Genomic DNA, 20669 nt, shown 5'->3' with positions numbered 1-20669 from the left:
GCTGTAGTTTTGCAGGGTGTGAGTGCACATAATGTACCTGACACTGTGCACAGTCTATAAGACCAGAAAGATGTTCTTTCAACGATGAAATGTCACAGGATGATCAGACATATTTTAAAGTTCCAACATGGATGTGAGAATGGCTATAAAGCTGAAATCATTATTGGGTTAAACAAATGAACAGTTAGCAGTCAAATTATGGAAATTTGTTTCAAAAAAATTCTACATAACTGTGAACGCCTGCAAAAGAAAAATCATTAATATTTCCCCTCTCTTTGGTGCCCACTAATACTGTCTTCACCCATCTCTCTTTCTCCTTCAACAACACTCTTTCTCCCTCTCACCACCATTGTCTCCTCCTGGTTTCTGTCCCACTGGCACTGTCTCCTCTTTCTTCCACCATCACTGGCCCTCTGCTACTCTCTTTCAGCACAAAGAAAGCACAGATACGTTCACATGCCAAAATTTTTAGTGAGGAACATGGAATAAGGACTGAGGCAGATAGTTCCTCAGTTTTCTGTTAGTCTTTTCAAGAGGAACCTCCTTCTTGTTCTCTGTCTGGGACATTTTTCCACTGGTTTGCTTCTTTTGCTGGATAGAACAGTGTAAGAAGCATATTCAGATTGAATCCTATAGATCAGTAAAGTTTTGACGGTTTATTTATATACTTCAACACATTTATATACTTTGACACACATGAACAATAAATAAGTATGCATAATATAAGGCTTTTTTCCTCAGTACTTTGCTCATTGACTGTAATTCATCGAAAGTGCTTGGCTTATGATTTGTATCAGAAAAGAGTAAAAACAATGTTAGAAATATTTAACTGAAATTATGGTCTTTTATGTTTTACATAATTTTTGGCTGTCATTTTCTTTACAGGCCTATCAAGTCCCTGTACACCCATGTGTCATCAAAAAACATTACAGTTCAGTCCTATTGTTCCAAACCCTTGATAATGGGCATGGGTCATCAAAAAACATTACAGTTTTGGAACCATGCATTGGAAGATTATTTATGTAGGTTAAGAACAAGATTAGTCCCAAAACTATTGCTTGTGGGATCCCACACACTACATTCAGCCATTCTGAGGTTAGTTTCATGCCTATGTCATAATCTGTCAATGAGAACGTCTGCATTCTGTTACGAAGGTAAGACTCCACCCAAGCCAGAAGGATTCCATTAATGACATAACACTTTATTTTGCCAAGTAGGTTGCTGATTACTGTAATAGAAAACTTGGTTTGTGCATGACAATTTTCATCCACACAGTGAACTACATTTAGTGTATGGAAGACAGGAACTGTTGGAGTCCTTTTGATGAGAAGTTTTTATGTGTCTTTTAATACACTCCTAATCTTGCATCAAGTAATACCCCTCTGATGTAACAGTTGCAACATACTTGAATGGAAACAAATTTACAAATGATTTTGAGGCTTTTGTGGTGGTGATGCAGTGGTTGAGAGAAGAGAGTAATTTAATGAACAATTGCGATTATTATACAAAATAGTACCAGAAATAAGTATTGGTTATATTCCATCACCAAGTTAACATAAATGTAGAGTGCTTTAGAAGTATTTTTTGGGCTGTTGAAATTAGGCTTACAAGTGAACCATACAGATAATACAACAATCATCTTTAAATGTGAGCATTTTAGGTTAGACTTTACCGTGACTGTTATTGACATTAAATAAAACAACAAGTTTACTGTTACCAGTCACTGTTTATTTATCTCTTTGATGCATTTCAAAGGTTTAAACCACCACCATCAGGTGGATTTACATTTGTTAGTATGACATTTGTGTGTTAGTTGTGTTATAATTTTTGTTTATTTTTTGTTTTTGGAAGAACTTGTGGCACTGTCTAGTGGAGAAACAAAACACTATTTCAGAACATGGTTAGACATATGTTTAGTTTTTTGTCAAAATAAACCCAAAACCACGTTCTGAAATAATGTTTTGTTTCTCCACTAGAAAAATCGAAACACACACCCACACGAATGTCATGCTAACAAATATAAATCCACCTGGTGATCCTGGTGGTGGAGGTTTCAACTTTTGAAACATGTCATGGAGGTAAATAAACAGTGACTGGTAACAGTAAACTTGTTGTTTCATTTAATAACAAACATCTTATTTTAGTAAACATAAGTATTGTAGTGAGATTATTGTTAGCGATGATTTAATGAAGTCATATCTGGAACTGTACTGCAAATGTGGTTAGCTGTCAAAACTCCTTAATAAAATTACTCAAACTAACACTAATCAAGAAGATTACAAAGAGTCTTTGAAAAATTGGACTTACATCTCGACTCTCTCAACTTTGATTCCCCAGGCTTCAGTAGCATCATCGAGCGTCAGCTGGAACAGGGCACTGTGTGTAAGAAGACAGCCAACTTTTAAACAGGCCTACACATCATGCAATATTTCCTGAGGTATTAAATTACACAGTATTACAAATCAGATCTGAAGACCAACCTAAACAGAAACTACAACAAGTTTATGGTAAATTGGAAGGAAAGTTATCTACATACTAATATAAGAATTGCATAAGCAGCTTAATGTAGCCACTATAAAATTATAAACATTAATATATTACTTGTACTTACTTGCATTTGACTTGATATTGTATCCCTGTCGCTGAGAATTTCATGGAGTGGCCGTGTGCCAAGTGTATTTCGCAAAGTGGTTTGTGCCAGCAGTCGTGTTGAATGATGAGCATTCTCCACATTGGCAACAGAAATAGTTGCATTTGAGACACGATAATACACCACAGCATCCACTGACACTGTCACACTGTCCTTTGTAAGAACCTATTTGTAAGACAAGGGAAACCAATTGTAAATTTTTTTGTTCAAGAGATCCTCGTATTGCATGCAGAGTGGAGCTGTAGAATGAGATGGTGAAGGGTTCAAATGAGCCAAACAGATGCATGGGAGTATTACTCCTTGCAGACTGAATATGAAGGTGGAAAACATTAACACAATATAAAAAGCAAGAGAAACTGCTGACTGTGTAGGTATTAAGGACAATGCAATGAATACACGAAAATGTAATCTGAGACATATTTAAAGATACAAAATAAACTTTCTAATTGTGATTTTATTTTGCAAGATACTCTGTTCACTCATGTAATTTATATTTCAGAACACTGCTGTAAAATGAATAAAAGAAGGGAATGTGAAACAAATGGTGTTTACTAATAATTTCGTTGTTATATAACACATTGTCCATATTTGAATCAAATGATTTGGGGAACCTTCTAACAGCTAAACTTTGTAGAGCTTCATAGAAATCCTACAGATGATTATAATTCAGCATTTCAATGGAATTGTCATTATAATTCCTTTTATGTTCCTGCCTTCTACTGTGCTTTGACTTGATATTAGCTAATACGCTCGAAGAAGAAGAAGAAGAAGAAAAGAAGAAGAAGAAGGGGAAAAAATGATGCACCACAAAGGAATTATCTGACTGAGACAGAAATTGGTCAAAGTGATGTACTTGTACTGACAAACAAATGATTACAATTTCAGAAAAAACTGCATGATTCATTCAAGAGAATGAGCTTCATAAATTTGTCAAGTCAATAAGATGTTGGTCCACCTCTGGTCCTTATGTAAGATGTTATTTGGCTTAGCATTGACAGATAGAGTTGCTGGATGTCCTGAGAGATATTGTGCCAAATTCTGTCCAATTGGTGCATTACATTGTCAAAATCCCAGGCTGGTTAGTGGGTGCTGCTCATGATACTCCAAATGTTTGCAGTTGGGAAGAGATCTGGCAACCTTGATGGCCAAGGTAGAGTTTGGCGATCATGAAGACAAGCAGTAGAAATTCTTGTTGTGTGCAGGCAGTCATTATCTTGCTGAAATGTAAGACCAGGATGGCTTGCCATGAAATGCAACAGAATGGGGCATAGAATATCATCAATGTACAACTGTCGTAGAAGGATGACATGAATGGTGACCAAAGAAAAGAAATAGTTCCCCAGACCATCACTTCTGGCTGTCAGGCTATACGGTGGGCAACAATCGGGTTGGTATCCCACTGCTGTGAGAGGCACCTCCAGAAACGTCTTCAGCCTGGAATCTCATTGACTGTCTTTAGTGATGAGTACCACTTCAAACTGGACCCTGATGACCATTGAAGGTGTGTCTGAAAATGCCACAGACAGCAGTGGGATACCAGTCTGACTGTTACCTGCCAGATCTCTCCAAATTGAACATTTGGAGATAATAGGCAAGACTCTCCAACTAGTTTGGGATTTTGATGATCTATGCACCAAATGGACAGAAATGGTATGATATCCCTCAGGAGGAAGTCCAGCAGCTGTACAAACAGTGCCAAGTGGAATAACTATTTGCATTAGGGCCAGAGGTGGACCAACACATTATTGACTTGCTCAATTTGTGAAGCTCTTTTTCTTGATAAATCATCCAGTTTTTATGAAATTGTAATTTGCTTGTTTGTACATGTACATCACAAATCACATCTACCAATTTCCTTTGTGGTGTGTCTTATTTGTTTTGGTCTTAGAATTTATGTACAATATTTTTGACCTTAGTTCTTATTTTTATGGCTCCAAGGGTTTTATCAAATTATGTGGCTCTAATTTCATAATCGATTTTTGAAAAGAATATCATCAATAAGGAATTAGGAAGGAAAGTAACATTACCCAGACAATAATAAAATGAAATCATGTTCACCCAAAAATTTGTATCGTATCATCAATTAAATAACTAGTTTTCCTTATTTTAATTTTGTAAGGAGAGATAAGACCCTCATGATTTAGGACATCCAGTACTTATAAAGCTCTGATGATTATCCGAAGATATGTTCTTACCTCTTGTGGAGGAACATCATATGTTCGAGTTCTCAAGTCCACTCTAGCATAGCAATCAATGCAGGGTAAGATAAAGAAGATTCCTGTGGAAAAACAAATATATGTGAAACTGACCAGCTCTTGTTTTTGTTTTAGTTTTAATTAAAGATTCAGAGGAAATTTGTGTCACAAATAACATATGCCATTTGAAAATGTAAACTATTCATTTGTGAAATTTACACATAATGAAATAATTTTCAAAAATAAATGATATTTTAGTTCACAGATGACCCACAATCTTCTTGTTTTTCTTTTCTTATTTCACTATAGGGTGGTATTACAGTTTGGCCAGATGCACCTCCTCATGCCATCACACCACCAAGGATGGTATTTGTGCATCCTATCTGTCTGCATCAAAGTGGATCTCATGTTCAAGTGTGAGAACATTTGGCAAATGTTTGCTTAGCATGCACATGAGGAACAACATAGGTGTTATCTAGTCAGGTGTGGGGAAACCATCTAAAAACCACATCTAGGCCAGCTGCCCCACCAGTCCTCATTGTTAATCCATGAGACAGGTTCAATCTGGGGGAGACTAACCTTCTCAAATCCTGGAAGCACCACCTTAACACCCTCACCTATCCAACAGTATCATATACAAGCCACAATAACACAAAAAGTGAATGATGTAAGAAAAAATGACATGCTCTAAATCTGTATTTTCCAGGTCCCAACACGTGGCAGCTGGATTATTTGTGTGATGTGGCAACAAATCAAAAAGGCTTTAAATCAGTCCTTGATAAATAAATTAAAGTCTCAGCTGTTTTGTCTACTGGTTGAACACCAATAGTCAGTTTCTGACCTTCAAAATGACAGGTGTGCTTAGAATAAGAAGTCTGGAGAAGTAGTGCTATGTCTGATTCAAAGATAAATACTTGGGCATTTGTTGCTGTTTACAGAGAAACAGTGTTCTGCAAGAAGACACCTCAAGCAATGTGTGGGGATAGCTCAGATCTAAATGGTTCCATCACATTCCTGAAGTAGTGTATTATATTAAGGCTGCTTGATTTTCAGGGAACCCAGGATTGGTCATGATACTAAATACTGCCACACACCACCCAATCAGTTGTTTTTCTGGTACAGTGCTGAATTATATACTATAGGAGAAAAATTTACCTCTGTAGCATTTCTTTCTAGCAAACTGGTCTAGCACACTAGTCAGACTACACTGTGATCCATTTAAATCAATGTTTTCTTGCCAGTCAATATGCACTCTCCCTAATGATGAGCCAAATCCAGTGAGAGCTGTTAAAAGTACAGGAGACACACTCTCTTTAGGGGTTGGAAACATGACATCAATGACATGTTTAACATCATTATGAAATGTCATATTCATGATCTATGGAACAAGGATTAATGTATGTATGTATGTACACTATGTGATAAAAAGTATGCGGACACCGGGCTGAAAATGACTTACACATCCCACCTTTAGCCTTGACAGCTTCCACTCTTGCAGGCATACGTTCAGTCAGGTGCTGGAAGGTTTCTTGGGGAATGGCAACCCATTCTTCATGGAGTGCTGCACTGAGGAGGGGTATCCATGTTGGTCAGTGAGACCTGGCATGAAGTCAGCGTTCCAAAACATCTCCAAGGTGTTCTATAGAATTCAGGTCAGGACGCTGTGCAGGCTAGTCCATTACAGAGATGTCACTATCTTGTAACCCCTTGCCACAGGCTGTGAACAGGTGCTTGAACATATTGAAGGATGCAATCACCATCCCTGAGTTGCTCTTCAACACCCACTTGACCATGAAATCCAAGTTTTCTCACCTCCTGCCTAATTGTCATAGTACTCGCAGTAGATCCTGATGCAGTTTGGAATTCCGTTGTGATGGTCTGGACAGATGTCTACCTATTACACATTACAACCTTCTTCAACTGTCAGCTGTCTCTGTCTACATCTACATCTACATGGTTACTCTGCAATTCACTCTTAAGTGCCTGGCAGAGGGTACATCAAACCATTTTCCCCTATTACTTCTCTACCATTCAACTCTCGAATGGTGTGTGGGAAAAAGGAACACCTAAATCTTTCCATTTGATCCCTGATTTCTCATACTTTATTATGATGATCATTTCTCCCTATGTAGGTGGGTGTCAACAAAATATTTACGCATTTGGAAGAGTAAGTGGATGATTGAAATTTCGTAAATAGATCTCACCGCAAAGAAAACCGCCTTTGGTTCAGTGACTGCCACCCCAACTTGCGTATCATATCAGTGACACTCTCACCCCTATTGCACGATAACACAAAACAAGCTGCCCTTCTTTGCACTTTTTCAATGTTCTCTGTCAATCCCACCTGGTAAGGATCCCATATCGTGTAGCAATATTCCAGCAGAGGACGGACAAGTGTAATGTAGGCTGTCTCTTTAGTGAGTCTGTTGCATCTTCTAAGTGTTCTGCCAACAAAGTGCAGTCTTTGTTTCACCTTCCCCACAATATTATCTATGTGGTCTTTCCAATTCAAGTTGCTCGTAATTGTAATACCTAGGTATTTAGTCGAATTGACAGCCCTTAGATTTGTGCGATTTATTGTATACCCAAAATTTATCGGATCTCTTTTAGTATCCATGTGGATGAAATTGCACATTTCTTTGTTTAGTGATAATTGCCACATTTTGCACCATACAGAAATTCTCTCTAGATCATTTTGTAATTGGAATTGATCATCTGATGATTTTATTAGACAGTAATTTACAGCATCACCCGTAAACAATCTAAGGGGGCTGCTCAGATTATCACCTAGATGATTTATATAAATCAGGAACAGCAGAGGGCCTATGACACTACCTTGCAGAGCACCAGATATCACTTCTGTTCTACTCGATGGTTTACCATCTAGCACTATGAAATGTGACCTCTCTGAGAGAAAATCATGAATCCAATCACACAACTGAGATGATACTCCGTATGCATGCAATTTGATTAATAGTCACTTGTGACGAATGGTATCAAAAGCCTTCTGGAAATATAGGAATATGGAATCTGTCAGTCAACAGATGAGATAAGCCTGTACGCTTTCATGCTGTACGTGTACGTGGCCTTTATTGTCAAAAAACCCACTGTTCAATCTATAAATTCTGTAGGTAACATTAACAACTAATGTTTCTTAGGTCTAAAAATAAGAATAAAAACCACACTCTATTAATGTTCATGCACCTTACAACATTGAAAATAGGAAGAACCACGAAGATGTTGATAAATTCTGGGAACGATTAGAACTTGAAATCTGTAAAATACCAAGAAATTTCATCAAAATACTTCTTGGAGATTTCAACACATAGATTGGCAACTAAACAAGCTTAGGAAGACAGTTCATCTATACCCAGCACACAGAATGACCAACAAAAATAGTATGAGACTAATCCGACTCTGCCTACAGTTCAATATGAAAAAGAGCTCAACTTCCTTCAACAAGAAACCTAATAAACAGAAAACGTGTAGATCCCCTATAAGCTAACTCTGGAGAATTTCAGACAGACCATTTAGCCATCTCTTATGACTTCCAAAAAGAGATCAGAGATGTCCAAGTTAAGAAACACACAAATACTGACTCTGATCACTACCTCATGAGGGTTTGAGCACAATTCATCCTAAGACAAAAAAATCATGAACACCACCAGTAGTTCCAGAATTTAATCTACAAAAACTAACAGAATCAGAAACAACAGAAAAATGGGAAACTTCTCCTGCCAACAACTGGGAAAAATTTAAGACAAAAATCACAGAAATAGCCAAGGAACAAACACCATTCCAGAAGAAACCTAAAGATCTGTGGTGGAATATAGAATGTGAAAAGACATCTGAGCTATGCAGGAAAGCCTTTGCAAAATACAGCTTGAATACGAATGAGGAGAATCACCAAAACTTTCTGGAAACATCAAAGGTTTCGAATAAAATTATTAGACAAGAGAAGAGAAAGTATGTAATCTAGCAATAAGGATCAATAGAAACAGATTTTAAAAATTATAATACACATGGATTCTACAAGACCTCTGCAAACCAAATTAAAAGGAATAACTCTCAAAATGTTTGCTTCCTAAAACCAGATGTGAATTCAGCACTAATCGATGAAGAAAATTGTGAAGTACTAGCCGAATATTTTGAAAAACTACTAAACTGTCCAGAACTAACAGAAAACCTCCCAATATCCAACACCAAAGCCCCATGACAAAAAGATTCTACACCACCAACAGAAGACAAAATTATCAAAGCCATAAAGAAGCTCAAAAATAACAAATCCTCTGAGGAGGATGAAATTGTAGCTAAATTTCTCAAAAGTCTAGGGCCTAATTCAAGAAAGGAGCTAGTAAGAATTATTCAAAATATGTGGGTCACCAAAGAAATCACAGAAGAATGGAAGTGTTTTTTAATGCACCCATTACATAAAAAAGGGGACAAACATGGTGTGAATATTACAGAGGGTTTTCTCTACTCCTTGTCATATATAAGATATTATCAGCTTGTATTCTTGAAAGAGCACAGCAATTGCTAGAACCAAAAATCTCAGATTTTCAAGCTGGTTTCAGGCCAAACAGACCATACCCAGAGCAAATTTTGAACCTAAAATTGATCACAAGAATAAGAAAGATGCAAGGCAAGCCTACAGTATATGTCATCAACTTCAAAAAGGCCTATGATTCAAGCTACAAAACCACACTATTTAGGCTTCTTGAAGAAAAAGGATTGGATTTGAAAATACAGAAAATCATTCAGCAGACATGAACAAATACAGCTTCCAAAGTGAAATTTATAGGAAAACTTTCAAAATGATTCGAGATAAAAACTGGGGTTAGACAAGGTTCTAGGTAGAGTCATGGCAGAATGGGAAAAAACCTTGAAGAAGAAAATTGCTGGAAACCAATTTAATTAGGAATGAATAATAATGGCAGATTCTTGTGAGATGGCTATAAAACAGACTGAAACTCTAAAAGAATGTGCAGAGAAAGTCAGTTTGCAGATATCATTTGAAAAGACTGTGTTTACAACAACATATTAAGAAATTTTCAAATTACAAACCAAATAAGGAGAAATTAACAGAGTATCACACTTTAAACATCTAGGAGAAATTATCTCTGAAAAGATGCACAACAAGAAAGAATACAAAAAGCTTCTAAAGGTTTAGGATTAGATCAAAACCCATATAATAAAAAAAAAAATGCTTATCTTTAAATGCCAAAATTTGACATTACAAAACAGTAACTAAACCATCAATGTTATATGCCAGCAAAACCTTGACACTAAGCAGGAAAATGGATATAGAAAATCTAAAGAAATAAGAAAGAAAAATAATTAGGAAAATTTTGGGACCAAGATGGACTGAGAATGAATGTAGATTACAGAAAATGTACAAAATTGAAGAATATTCTAACACAGAGACAGACATGAGGAAAAGATGCCTCAAATTCTATGGTCACATAATGAGGCTCCCTGAACACAGACTAACAAAAAAATAAAAAAAATAAAAAAAATAAAAATAAAATAAAAAAAAGGTAAATATATAGATTCCCTCAATAATGGAGGAGAATGGATCCAAAGTGTTAAAAGAGACTTGCAATTAGCCAAAATCACCAGAGAAGAAATAGACATAAGGAACAATTTTAGAATAAAAGTAGAAAAATGGGAGGTTAAACCAGAAACAAAATCCCAAAGAACTGGAACAAAATGGAGCAAAGAAAGAAGAGCTAAATTTTCGCAAACAATGAAAAGCTGATGGACAATTAGAAAGAACAGAAAATGAACCATCTTTACTTAGCGTCTTCCACTCTTGCACCTTAATGACTAATAATAATAATGATAATAATAATAGTAATAAATAGATTCACAATTTGCAAATATGCAGAGGTGCAAACATTGATTTGTGTCATTATTTTACCAGAATCACAATTAAATTCATACCCAAAAGAAAATTCAATAGGAAAACACTGGTGATTTTGAAATTTGATCTACACGTGATCAATGACTCTAAAATAACAGAAAAATGGGAAGAAAAATTTGCAGAATATTGGGACAAACTTAAAACTAAAATGATCAAAACTGTGAAAGACCTGATCGTCATCACAAAATATCAAAACACTGTTGCTGGAATCAAGAATGTGAGAATACACCAGAAGAAAGAAAAAAGGTATTTGAAAATTATAATTGCAGATTGGAGGAAACATGGAAGAAATTACTCAAAGTTTGGAAACAAACATCCAAGATTTTAAGACAAAACAAGAAAAAATATTTAAGTGGCCAACTGGAGTCAGTTGAAGACAAATTTAGAAATTACAACACACACAGTTTCTATGAGAGCTTTGTGAACCAAATCAAAGGGTACTCACCACAGAACCTCTGCTTTTAAAAACAAGGTGGTAAATTAACTTTGACACATAAAGAAAACTGTCAAGAACTAAACAAGTTTTCACAGCTTTTAAACTGTCTGGAACTCCAAAGAGATTTCCAGAAATGCATCCCAAAACCAGAAAGGAATTTCATCACCACCAACACAAGAAGAAGTTTGTTCACACATCAACAGACTTAAAAACAACAAAGCAACTGAACTCTTGAAAAAAAGGCCAAAACTCACTCAAAGAAATTATACAAATAATCCAAAACATTTGTCACACCAACCACTACATAAAGAAGGCAACAAATCAGATGTAAACAACTACAGAGGGCTCATCCTGTAATGGATTATCTACAAATCCTATAAACTTGTCTCATGAATAGACCACAAAAGCAATCACAGCCAAAATTAGCAGAATATCAGCAGGATTCAGACTGAACAGATCATGCCCAGACAAATTTTTAGCCTCAAGACCCATTTTCAATTTCATTTTGTTTAATTTTATTATCTTCCTGTAAATAATTTACATGATGTAGGAATTGTCACAAGTGTAATTAACATGTAATACAAACATAATAACAGAATATCACTTAAATAGCTACTTTCAATGCATTTTTGAGAGTACAATATTTGTCATGAATGTGTACATAAATGCTAACACAGTAATTTTACACATATTCAGAATACTCATCTATGTCATAGAAACTTTTGCTTAAAACATAATTTTTAAGCTCAGTGTTAAATTTTACTTCATCTGTTACTTCCTTCATGTACACTTGCAGAACATTGTAGTTTCATTCTAAAGTAACTTACATGATTTTGGGGTTGTGTCATCCTATCCCTTTCTACATGCATATTTTTACAGTTGACAGTATTATAATTGTGGCAGTTCTCTTTGGTGTGTAAATTGTTCAGGTGTGCTCTTGTACATGGAATGCTTTTAAATATATACAGCAATAGTATTGTCAGTATTTGTAATTGTTTGAAGAGGGGCTTACAGTGAGTTTTTGGAGAATTTTGTGCTATAATTTGAACCTCTTTTCTGTAGTTTTAAAGTACTGGTATCTATAATGTGTGATTTAGTTTTTCTTGAGAATACTATACCATAACACACAATAGACTGAAAGTAAGCAAAATATGCTAATTTAGCACTCTCTATGTTGCATACTCTGGATTTTATCCTTAATGCGAAACATGCTGAATTGAGCCTGTGGGATAAATACTTAATATGGTCTTTCCAACTTAAGTTTTGATTAATGTGCATGCACAGAAACTTTGTGGATTGCACATTCTCTATCTTCTTGTCACTCAGTTTTAATTGGAGGTCATTTCCTTGGGTTGCTTTGCCACACTGTATATAATTTGTTGTACTTAAGTGTTAATGCATTTGCATTAAATGACTGTTGTATATATTTTAGGACTATATCAGTTGTAGTGGATAGTGATTCTTTATCATCAGTTATAATTATGTTCATGTCATCTGTGAACAATATAATTTTGGTAGCAAGGAACCAAGAACGCTTCCCCGTGGGATGCCTATTTCGACCTATTTTGCATCCAGAACCCACTGGATTTTCTGGTTGTTATAATCTGGGATGATTTCTAAAACCTACGTTCTATCTTGAAGGTAAGATTCAAACCATTTCCATGCAACTCCTCTTACTCCTATTGCATCCATGTTGTTCAACAAAATTCGGTGATTTACTGTATCAAAGGTTTCGGTGTAATTCCCATTACACATTTTTTATTGTCAAGATTCCTGACAGTCTCTTCAGTCTACTCAAAATGTGAGCCCTCAGGCAAAAACCTCTAGTATGCACATTTGTAAATTTCAAAAAGGTGTATGACTCGACAGACTGGCCCACACTTCTCTTTTCATCATCAATATGTCATGCTAGAATGTTAGTCTAAATCTAGAAAAATGCACTAGCATGTGTGTGTGTGTGTGTGTGTGTGTGTGTGTGTGTGTGTGTGTGTGTGTGTGCGTGTGTGTGTGTGCATGTGTGTGTGTGCATGTGTGTGCACCATCTACTTTAGATGAAGGCTTTTGGCTGAAAGCTCACTTGTTTAGCAGTCTTTTAGTTATGCCTGTCTGTGGCTCAACATCTCCACTATACAGTGAGTAGCAATCTATCCTTTTCATTAGTATTTTTTAATCATAAGGGATTATTAACAGCCCTGTAAAAGAGCTGAAAAAATGTTTTGTGCTCGCAAAAACTGTATTACAACTGGAGGTGATGCCATTTTGCAGACTGATGTTTGCTTGTTGTCATCATTCAGGAGAACAGTGATTAGTCAGTCATGATGTAATGTGGGAGGAATACAGTCCCACATCAAGTTCTCTTCACAAAAAATACATGGTGAACACATCAGTAATTTTTGTTTCACCATTTTAAGAGTGTGGGGTGAAGCTGCTTTGATAATTGGAAGTTTTCAAACAAGACGATGCAATATTGTGCATAATGTGTAGGAATTCCTTATGATTTGTTATGGGCTTGCATTGCTGTTCCTTATGAACAAAGATTCAGCCTTTTTATCACAGATCTTACACAATATCTCATTTTTCCATCACCATAGACATTCCTCCTACACTTTTCTACAAATTTGCCACACTAATATGAAATTGTTGGTTCCTTTCAATCTTCCATGGAAGCAAATGTGATTGATGGATTCCTATACCACTGGACATGGTGATTGATGGATTCCTATACCACTGGACATGATAAAATGGATGCAATAAATATCAAATACCAGAGTGTAGCATGTATTTGGCATTGAGGGAGCATGTGATGAATTGCACTTTGCATATGGTTGTAGTCTCTACTCTCAGCTTAATTTTCAATGTGTTTCACATCATAATCAGATAAACTGCCTTAGTGCACTTCATACAGAAAGTGGAAAACACAATTTTTTTAAAAATTGGCTGTTCTATGCATCTGTATCATGGTATATATATGGTGGACAAATAAATGCTGCTTCCAAATGACTTCTGCACAATTCATCTTGCTAATTGTGATTTGAATACTTCATAAGAACAATTTTCATACTAACTCTATGGCATTTATTTCTCACTGAGCATCAAATGCTAAAATTAAGGAAAGATTGCAACTCACCTGGTCCTTTGGCACCTCCAGACATCAGTCTCCCAAGGCGGAATATTACTGCTCGTTCATATTCTTGGACAACCTGTGGAAAATGTTTAAATTCAGAGATGATATTCCAATTGTGAGAACTACTGAAAGCAACATAATCAACAAACTGGATCACACAAAAGAAATGTAACAATAGGAAGTCTCAGATGGAATAACAACAATAATGAGAGGACAGATGGCTACTCATTTCATGGAGGATGTGTTGAGTTGCAGACAGGCACAATGAAAATGGCAGATAAAATATTAAACCTTTTTCACAAACTGTCAGAGGGCACTAGAGCCCAACTGTGTCTAATGGAGCAGGGGTTGGTGGGGGAGGGGAGGTGGAGGAGTGACAACGTATGCTGCTTTCTATGTGAACATGACTAACAAAAACTGTATTTTGCTCAAGGTGGACCCACCAAAAATAATTATTTTTAATCAAATATGGAAGAAAAGTTTCAACATCTAGGTAATTATTTAAGTGTCCCGCCAGGCATTTCCAAGCAAGCTCCACAACAAATTCCAAAACACCGCAGAAAAATTCCTCAAAACTATTCTAACATAAAATTCAACAGAATCTGTCTTTTGCATGGTAAAATATGTATATAAAAAACTTTGTTTTTCAATTTTGTAAATACCTTCTTAAAAAGTCATGAATTAATAGAGGGAAACATTCCACATGGGAAAATATATCTAAAAACAAAGATGATGTGACTTACCAAACGAAAGCGCTGGCACGTCGATAGACACACAAACAAACACAAACATACACACAAAATACTAGCTTTTGCAACCAACGGTTGCTTCATCAGGAAAGAGGGAAGGAGAGGGAAAGACGAAAGGAACTGGGTTTTAAGGGAGAGGGTAAGGAGTCGTTCCAATCCCGGGAGTGGAAAGACTTACCTTAGGGGGAAAAAAGGATGGGTATACACTCGCACATACACACATATCCATCCACACATATACAGACACAAGCAGACATATACAGAGGCAAAGAGTTTGGGCAGAGATGTCAGTCGAGGCGGAAGTGCAGAGGCCTACACTTCAGGTGTAGGATTGTGTTCCTGCCCAGTGACTATCTTTAATGCTTTTAGTTCATGTAGACAATTGTCTAGAGTATAATTGTTTGAGTTGTATCTCCATGTGGTTAATAAAGTTAATTAAACAGCATCAATCTGCTGTCTGCATTTCACTACATGCTTTTCCTTAAGGGAATTTCTCAGCACTGGGGCTGCAATGAATAACAGCAGCTACTACAATTTAATGAGTTTGCTTTGCCTGACTGTTTCCATTTGACAATGAAGCCGCCCCACAATTGCCACTTGTTTGAACAAAAGATATCAGAAAATGAGTCTCATTGTGCTTCATATAATGTTTTCCACTTCACAGATGAACCTACAGAATACATTAAACATAAAGCCAACATTCTTCTTTACTCTGGTATTGACTGCAACAATAACCCATTTGTGCATGAACAATGTGCAATGACTTTTGATCTTTTGTAAAATGAAGAAATAATACAACAGTTACTGAATCCACAGTCTTTTATTGTGCTCACGACCAGTTTCAGAACACTGTTCTTACACAACTGATTTGTATCACACTCAATAATATACATTCCAGGATAGGAGAAATGATCCTTTCTGAAGATTTTATGGTTCTTTAACCTATTACCCAAATTTTTTGGTATGAAAAATATCGGAGTTGTATTGGTTGACATCAGTTTCTTACCAATCCTCTCTGATATGTACCCATGTTATGGATCTCATAAAACTTGTTCTTTTTCATGTTCTCTACTGCGTTCAGAGTGATTCCCTTCCATGTTCCCTCACATTCCAGTAGTAGTTTCTTACTCAGTTTCTCAATAATAGACTCTGGATGTGCATGGCAATATACTTGATTTACTGAACCCTCTTTCACATGCGTCTTATGGAACATTATTTAATCTGTTTAGGAGGGACCAGAAAGGGACAGGTTTATATTTAACCAGATGGGTCATTGTTACATTCAGAACTAAGTCAGTAGTTAAATGGCAGAAATGAAGGGTTTGACATCTACAGGGAAGTATCTACTTTCTTCTACCCTAGAGAGTATCATGTGGAGTGGGATACACGCCAGTTGTGTAAGAGCAGACACTCTGGCCAGGCAGGCAGGAATTCTTATATAAGGTTAATGGAACATAAAGACCTAGCTAATTCCAGGTCAGCTCTGACAATGCATTTGATTGGCAACCAGCATCAGCTACAGCAGGTTAGTGATAACTTAACTGCCTTATACTGCAGAGAAAGGTCAGATACACATTGTTCTGGAAGTAATTGAAATCTTAAGATGACTTCATTTTCACCCTTCAATACAATTAATGAATGCACTTACTTGCATCACAAAAATGTTTTAGTTAAATATGATATGCAGGCATGTTTGCATGAGCATATAACATAGCATTTTTCCTTTTAAAAAATTCTTTTTTAAATGCACACATACTCTTCCCTCTTAATGTTGTGATGGTTTCATCACCTTTCTGCTGTTATTTTCTGCTTTTCCAGTTTAAACAGTTCATTAATCACATATGTGTTTCATATCACTCCTGCGTTATGGATTTTGTATGGCCTCAGTACTCACAGCTTGTATTTACCATTACATACTTTTCCTGTTTGTGTTCCCAGTCATGCAGGATGGGGAAATAGCTTTTATGAAATTTGTATAAGTAATGCCACATGGTATGTGATTTCTCTTCAGCTTTATTTGCATTTTATAGTGACTTCTGGTATCCAGTCTTGATGTCCATCTTTTCAGATTTTTCTAGGTCCCTTTTATCATTCTCACGGGGAAACTATGGTTCCATGAACAACACTGGGGTGAAGATGATCTAATCAATTTTATTTTTAAGTAACATCTTGTTCTCTCTTTTAATTTATTTTATGTCATTTTATAAATTTTAGCTGCATAGTTCCTTATCTGACATTTCAGACTTGAGGATCCAACCCCCCCCCCCCCCCCCCCCTCCCTTGCCCCCCTCCACCAAGTTGTGCAACACAACACCTTCATTACAGTTAACAGCAAATGATGAAATATTAAGTGTTGTGAAACTGGTCATGTATACAAAAAAAGATTGTGAATTAAGTAACTGTTATGCAGTTTCTTCAGTTTAAACAATGGACTTTACTGTTGTGCCTGCCTAATAAGAAGGACTTCTTATCTTCTTAGTGACTTTGGCAATGAGCTTAAGCTGTTTTCCCAACATCAAGGCAATTCCCCACAGAATATTTCTGGACTACACAGTGGTGAATCATTCAAGTTTGCTGGTCCTTCCACACCAGACACAATCCAGCCAAGTTGGCTCATAATCCCACATGAGATCCAGCCAGCTGGGCCATGCGAGAGGATTCTCAGTTCACCATCTGTGTTGTGCATGATCCAGAGGATGTTGTCTGCTGTCACACTCTGACCACATTACTTCTACTACAAAGTTTATGGGGAAAATTTGTACAGCCAAAGTTTCACCCAAAACTGTCACCCTGCCAACAGGTACAACTGCAACTGGTAACTTGGTTCACAGTCATCAAATACATTCTATAGAGCTCTATTAATCTACTTAGGAGAGCATGCCAACACCATCAGTGATGTTGTAGACACCCCTCCATCCAATGGAAATATGCCACTGGCAAAGCAGTGTTGCTTTACCAGCTCACCAAGACAGTGGTGCAGCAGTTATGACAAGTAATTGATGATGAACGACTAGGCAACAGGACACCATCTCAGCTCTGTGGATGTCACCATACATTAATCAACTCGAATCTCATGCTGAAAAACCACTATGGATGGTGTGGCTTATCAAACCATCATCACAGGTACAACTGGAAACAAACACACATGAGAGTTGCCTGATGGAGTGCAAATTACTTCTGACTGACAGACTCTTTTCTATTTGTCAACACTGACAGCATCCAGATGTAGTAGAAAACAATGGTCACCCCACCGGTACATTCCTGAAGCATGATGCCAATTGCAACTGTGGGCAGCCGACATGACCCACGCAGTTCTGGACACATGGCAGTGACATGATAGTGGTGACCTCTGGCCAGCTACAACAAACATGCTCCCAACTGATGACAATATTCTGCTGGTAGGTGAGCTGATGTGACTATGACCATGTTGGTTCCACACTTGTTTTAGTGACAAAGCAGGCCACTGCTCTACAATGTGCAGTCACCAAAATACAAAATGTGGCCTGCAGATCACTGCACTCACTCAAGTTGCCTACAGTTAAAACACAGTGACCAGACCTGTTCTGACAAAGATCTAAGTGACAGTGGTAGACTAGCTTGCTAGATCACTAAACAAATCAATACTTCACGATTGACACCAACTGTGCAGTGAGCACCATTCCAAGGGAGAATCCAGCAACAGAGATTCCTACACCAGCTCTCCACCTGCATACCACAAGTGACTCTCCTGTCAGACTTTATTGACCTCTAAGATGTCTCCATGAAAAATTTTCATGGCAGTTCATAGTTACAGATGTTCATGAACTAGTCTTGGCCATGGATTTCCTCCATCACTTCAATCTCTCCCCAGATCTGATGTGATGAGCCCTTTCCACACAAATAGCAGAGAATCAGTACAAGGCATCACCGGTAACTCACCGCTATAGCACAGCTAGCTTCAGAGGGCTCTACTCCACAAATATTTTCCCTGTGCTCTACATATGATAATTGTCTACAGCTACCTTGTTACTGTCAGATGTAATAATCAGAAATACACAAGATCAAAACATGCTATGAGGACAGCAGAAAGGAAAAAAATCAGAGTACACAACAAGAATTGCGAGTTGCATGCCATATTTATTTCTTTAGGAAGTAAGTTAGATGCTGTGAGTTCCTAGCAGCAACACCTCAAACAGGGGCAGAACCACTGTCCTGATATAACCAACAAGAATGAGCCAGCAACAAGCATGGTGTCAGCAGCAGACACACACATACAATTGAGACAGCATGCAATGCAGAGTCCATCAAACACACAGGTCAGTACAAAGAATTTTTCTCGCAGTTTGCATGCATGCTCAGAGTGTGGTATCGATGTTCCTCTTCCTGCATAGGACTCACTTGTGACATTTCAAGAAAGAGATATTCAACATGAAATTGTGCATAAAATCAGTACTACACCAGGCTGCATAGGCTGGCCCAGATAGTCTCGAGCAGCCAAAACTGCCAGTGACAAACCACTGTCTGCTAGTCTGACAGCTATTGGGTTTTGCCTACATATTTTGTCCCAAAGAAGACGGAACGTATAGATTATTGTGTTTGCAACACAAGCACAGTTCCTAACAGCTACCCAAAATGAACATTCAAGACCTAACTCATATCTTAGCTAACACTTTTGTGTTCATTGTTTCAGAGTGTAGAAAAGATTACCTGAAAATTCCTATGGCTTCTGAGGACATATGTAAGACAGCAGTCATCACACCATTTGAGCTTGACACATGTTTGTTCACACATCATGATTTGAAAATTGTGGACCAAACATGGCAATACTTTATTAACAGTGTCCTCTACAAGTTTCATTTCTGTTAGGCATACTTAGATGATATTTTGCTTTTTTTCTCAGCCTTCCCGTAGGAACATGAGCAATATCTCACCCTCAGTTTCAAGAGTCTTGAACATTTCGCTGTAGAGATAACTGATGACAAATGCCAACTTAGGAAATCTGGAGTAATGTTTTCTCACTCACAACAGGGTTTGCCCCATGATTCACCACACAGAAACCATCCATCAGCTTTGATGGCCTAAGAATTCGCACGAATTATGCGAATTTCTTGCCATTTATTTTTATAGACATCCCATACTTCATGCAGTTGGCAGACAGGCACTGCTGACAAATGCACTGCCCAGCAAACATAAGGGGTGCAACAAGCATTTCATCAAATTACATTCAGTTTACCACATGCTATAATAGTAGCTCATCCAATCATGACAACTCCCTTGTCAATTACACCTGACATGAGTGACAATATCTTTGGAACTATTCTTTAACAGACAATATCAGGTGAACCATTAAATTTCTTCTCCCAGAAGCTAATTGAATCTCAACATAACTGGTCCAAAAATAAGTTACAGTGAAGCCGTTAAAAATTCGTGTGTAAGTTGCAAAAGTGAATTATTAAAGTATAATGAGCGTATTGCTAGTTTACAATGTGTAATCAGCAGTCTAAGAATAGAAATCGACAGCCTGAAGTCCGAAAATATGGAACTGAAGTCGAAGCGAAACATGGATCCATTGCTTCAAGACAGACAGAAGGACAAAAACTTTCGCGAGAACAT

The 20669-nt window shown here is 37.1% G+C and overlaps 1 protein-coding gene across 3 annotated transcripts in view; it reads right to left on the bottom strand.

The window, feature by feature from the left end:
• Positions 1-20669, bottom strand: part of LOC124795386 (band 7 protein AGAP004871) — a 470831-nt gene that overhangs the window by 63922 nt on the left and 386240 nt on the right. For all 3 annotated transcript variants that reach the window (XM_047259400.1, XM_047259398.1, XM_047259399.1), the window contains exons 3-6: positions 14332-14404; positions 4846-4928; positions 2612-2815; positions 2308-2363 (exon numbers count right to left, since the gene is read on the bottom strand). In XM_047259400.1, coding sequence (XP_047115356.1) covers positions 2308-2363; positions 2612-2815; positions 4846-4928; positions 14332-14404 — 416 coding nt within the window. The remainder of the gene's footprint in view (positions 1-2307; positions 2364-2611; positions 2816-4845; positions 4929-14331; positions 14405-20669) is intronic.

This window comes from Schistocerca piceifrons, chromosome 4 (assembly GCF_021461385.2).
Source record: "Schistocerca piceifrons isolate TAMUIC-IGC-003096 chromosome 4, iqSchPice1.1, whole genome shotgun sequence".
Lineage (NCBI taxonomy): Eukaryota > Metazoa > Arthropoda > Insecta > Orthoptera > Acrididae > Schistocerca > Schistocerca piceifrons.
Note: the sequence above shows the minus strand (reverse complement) of the source record. Positions and strands in the feature narration are given on the sequence as shown.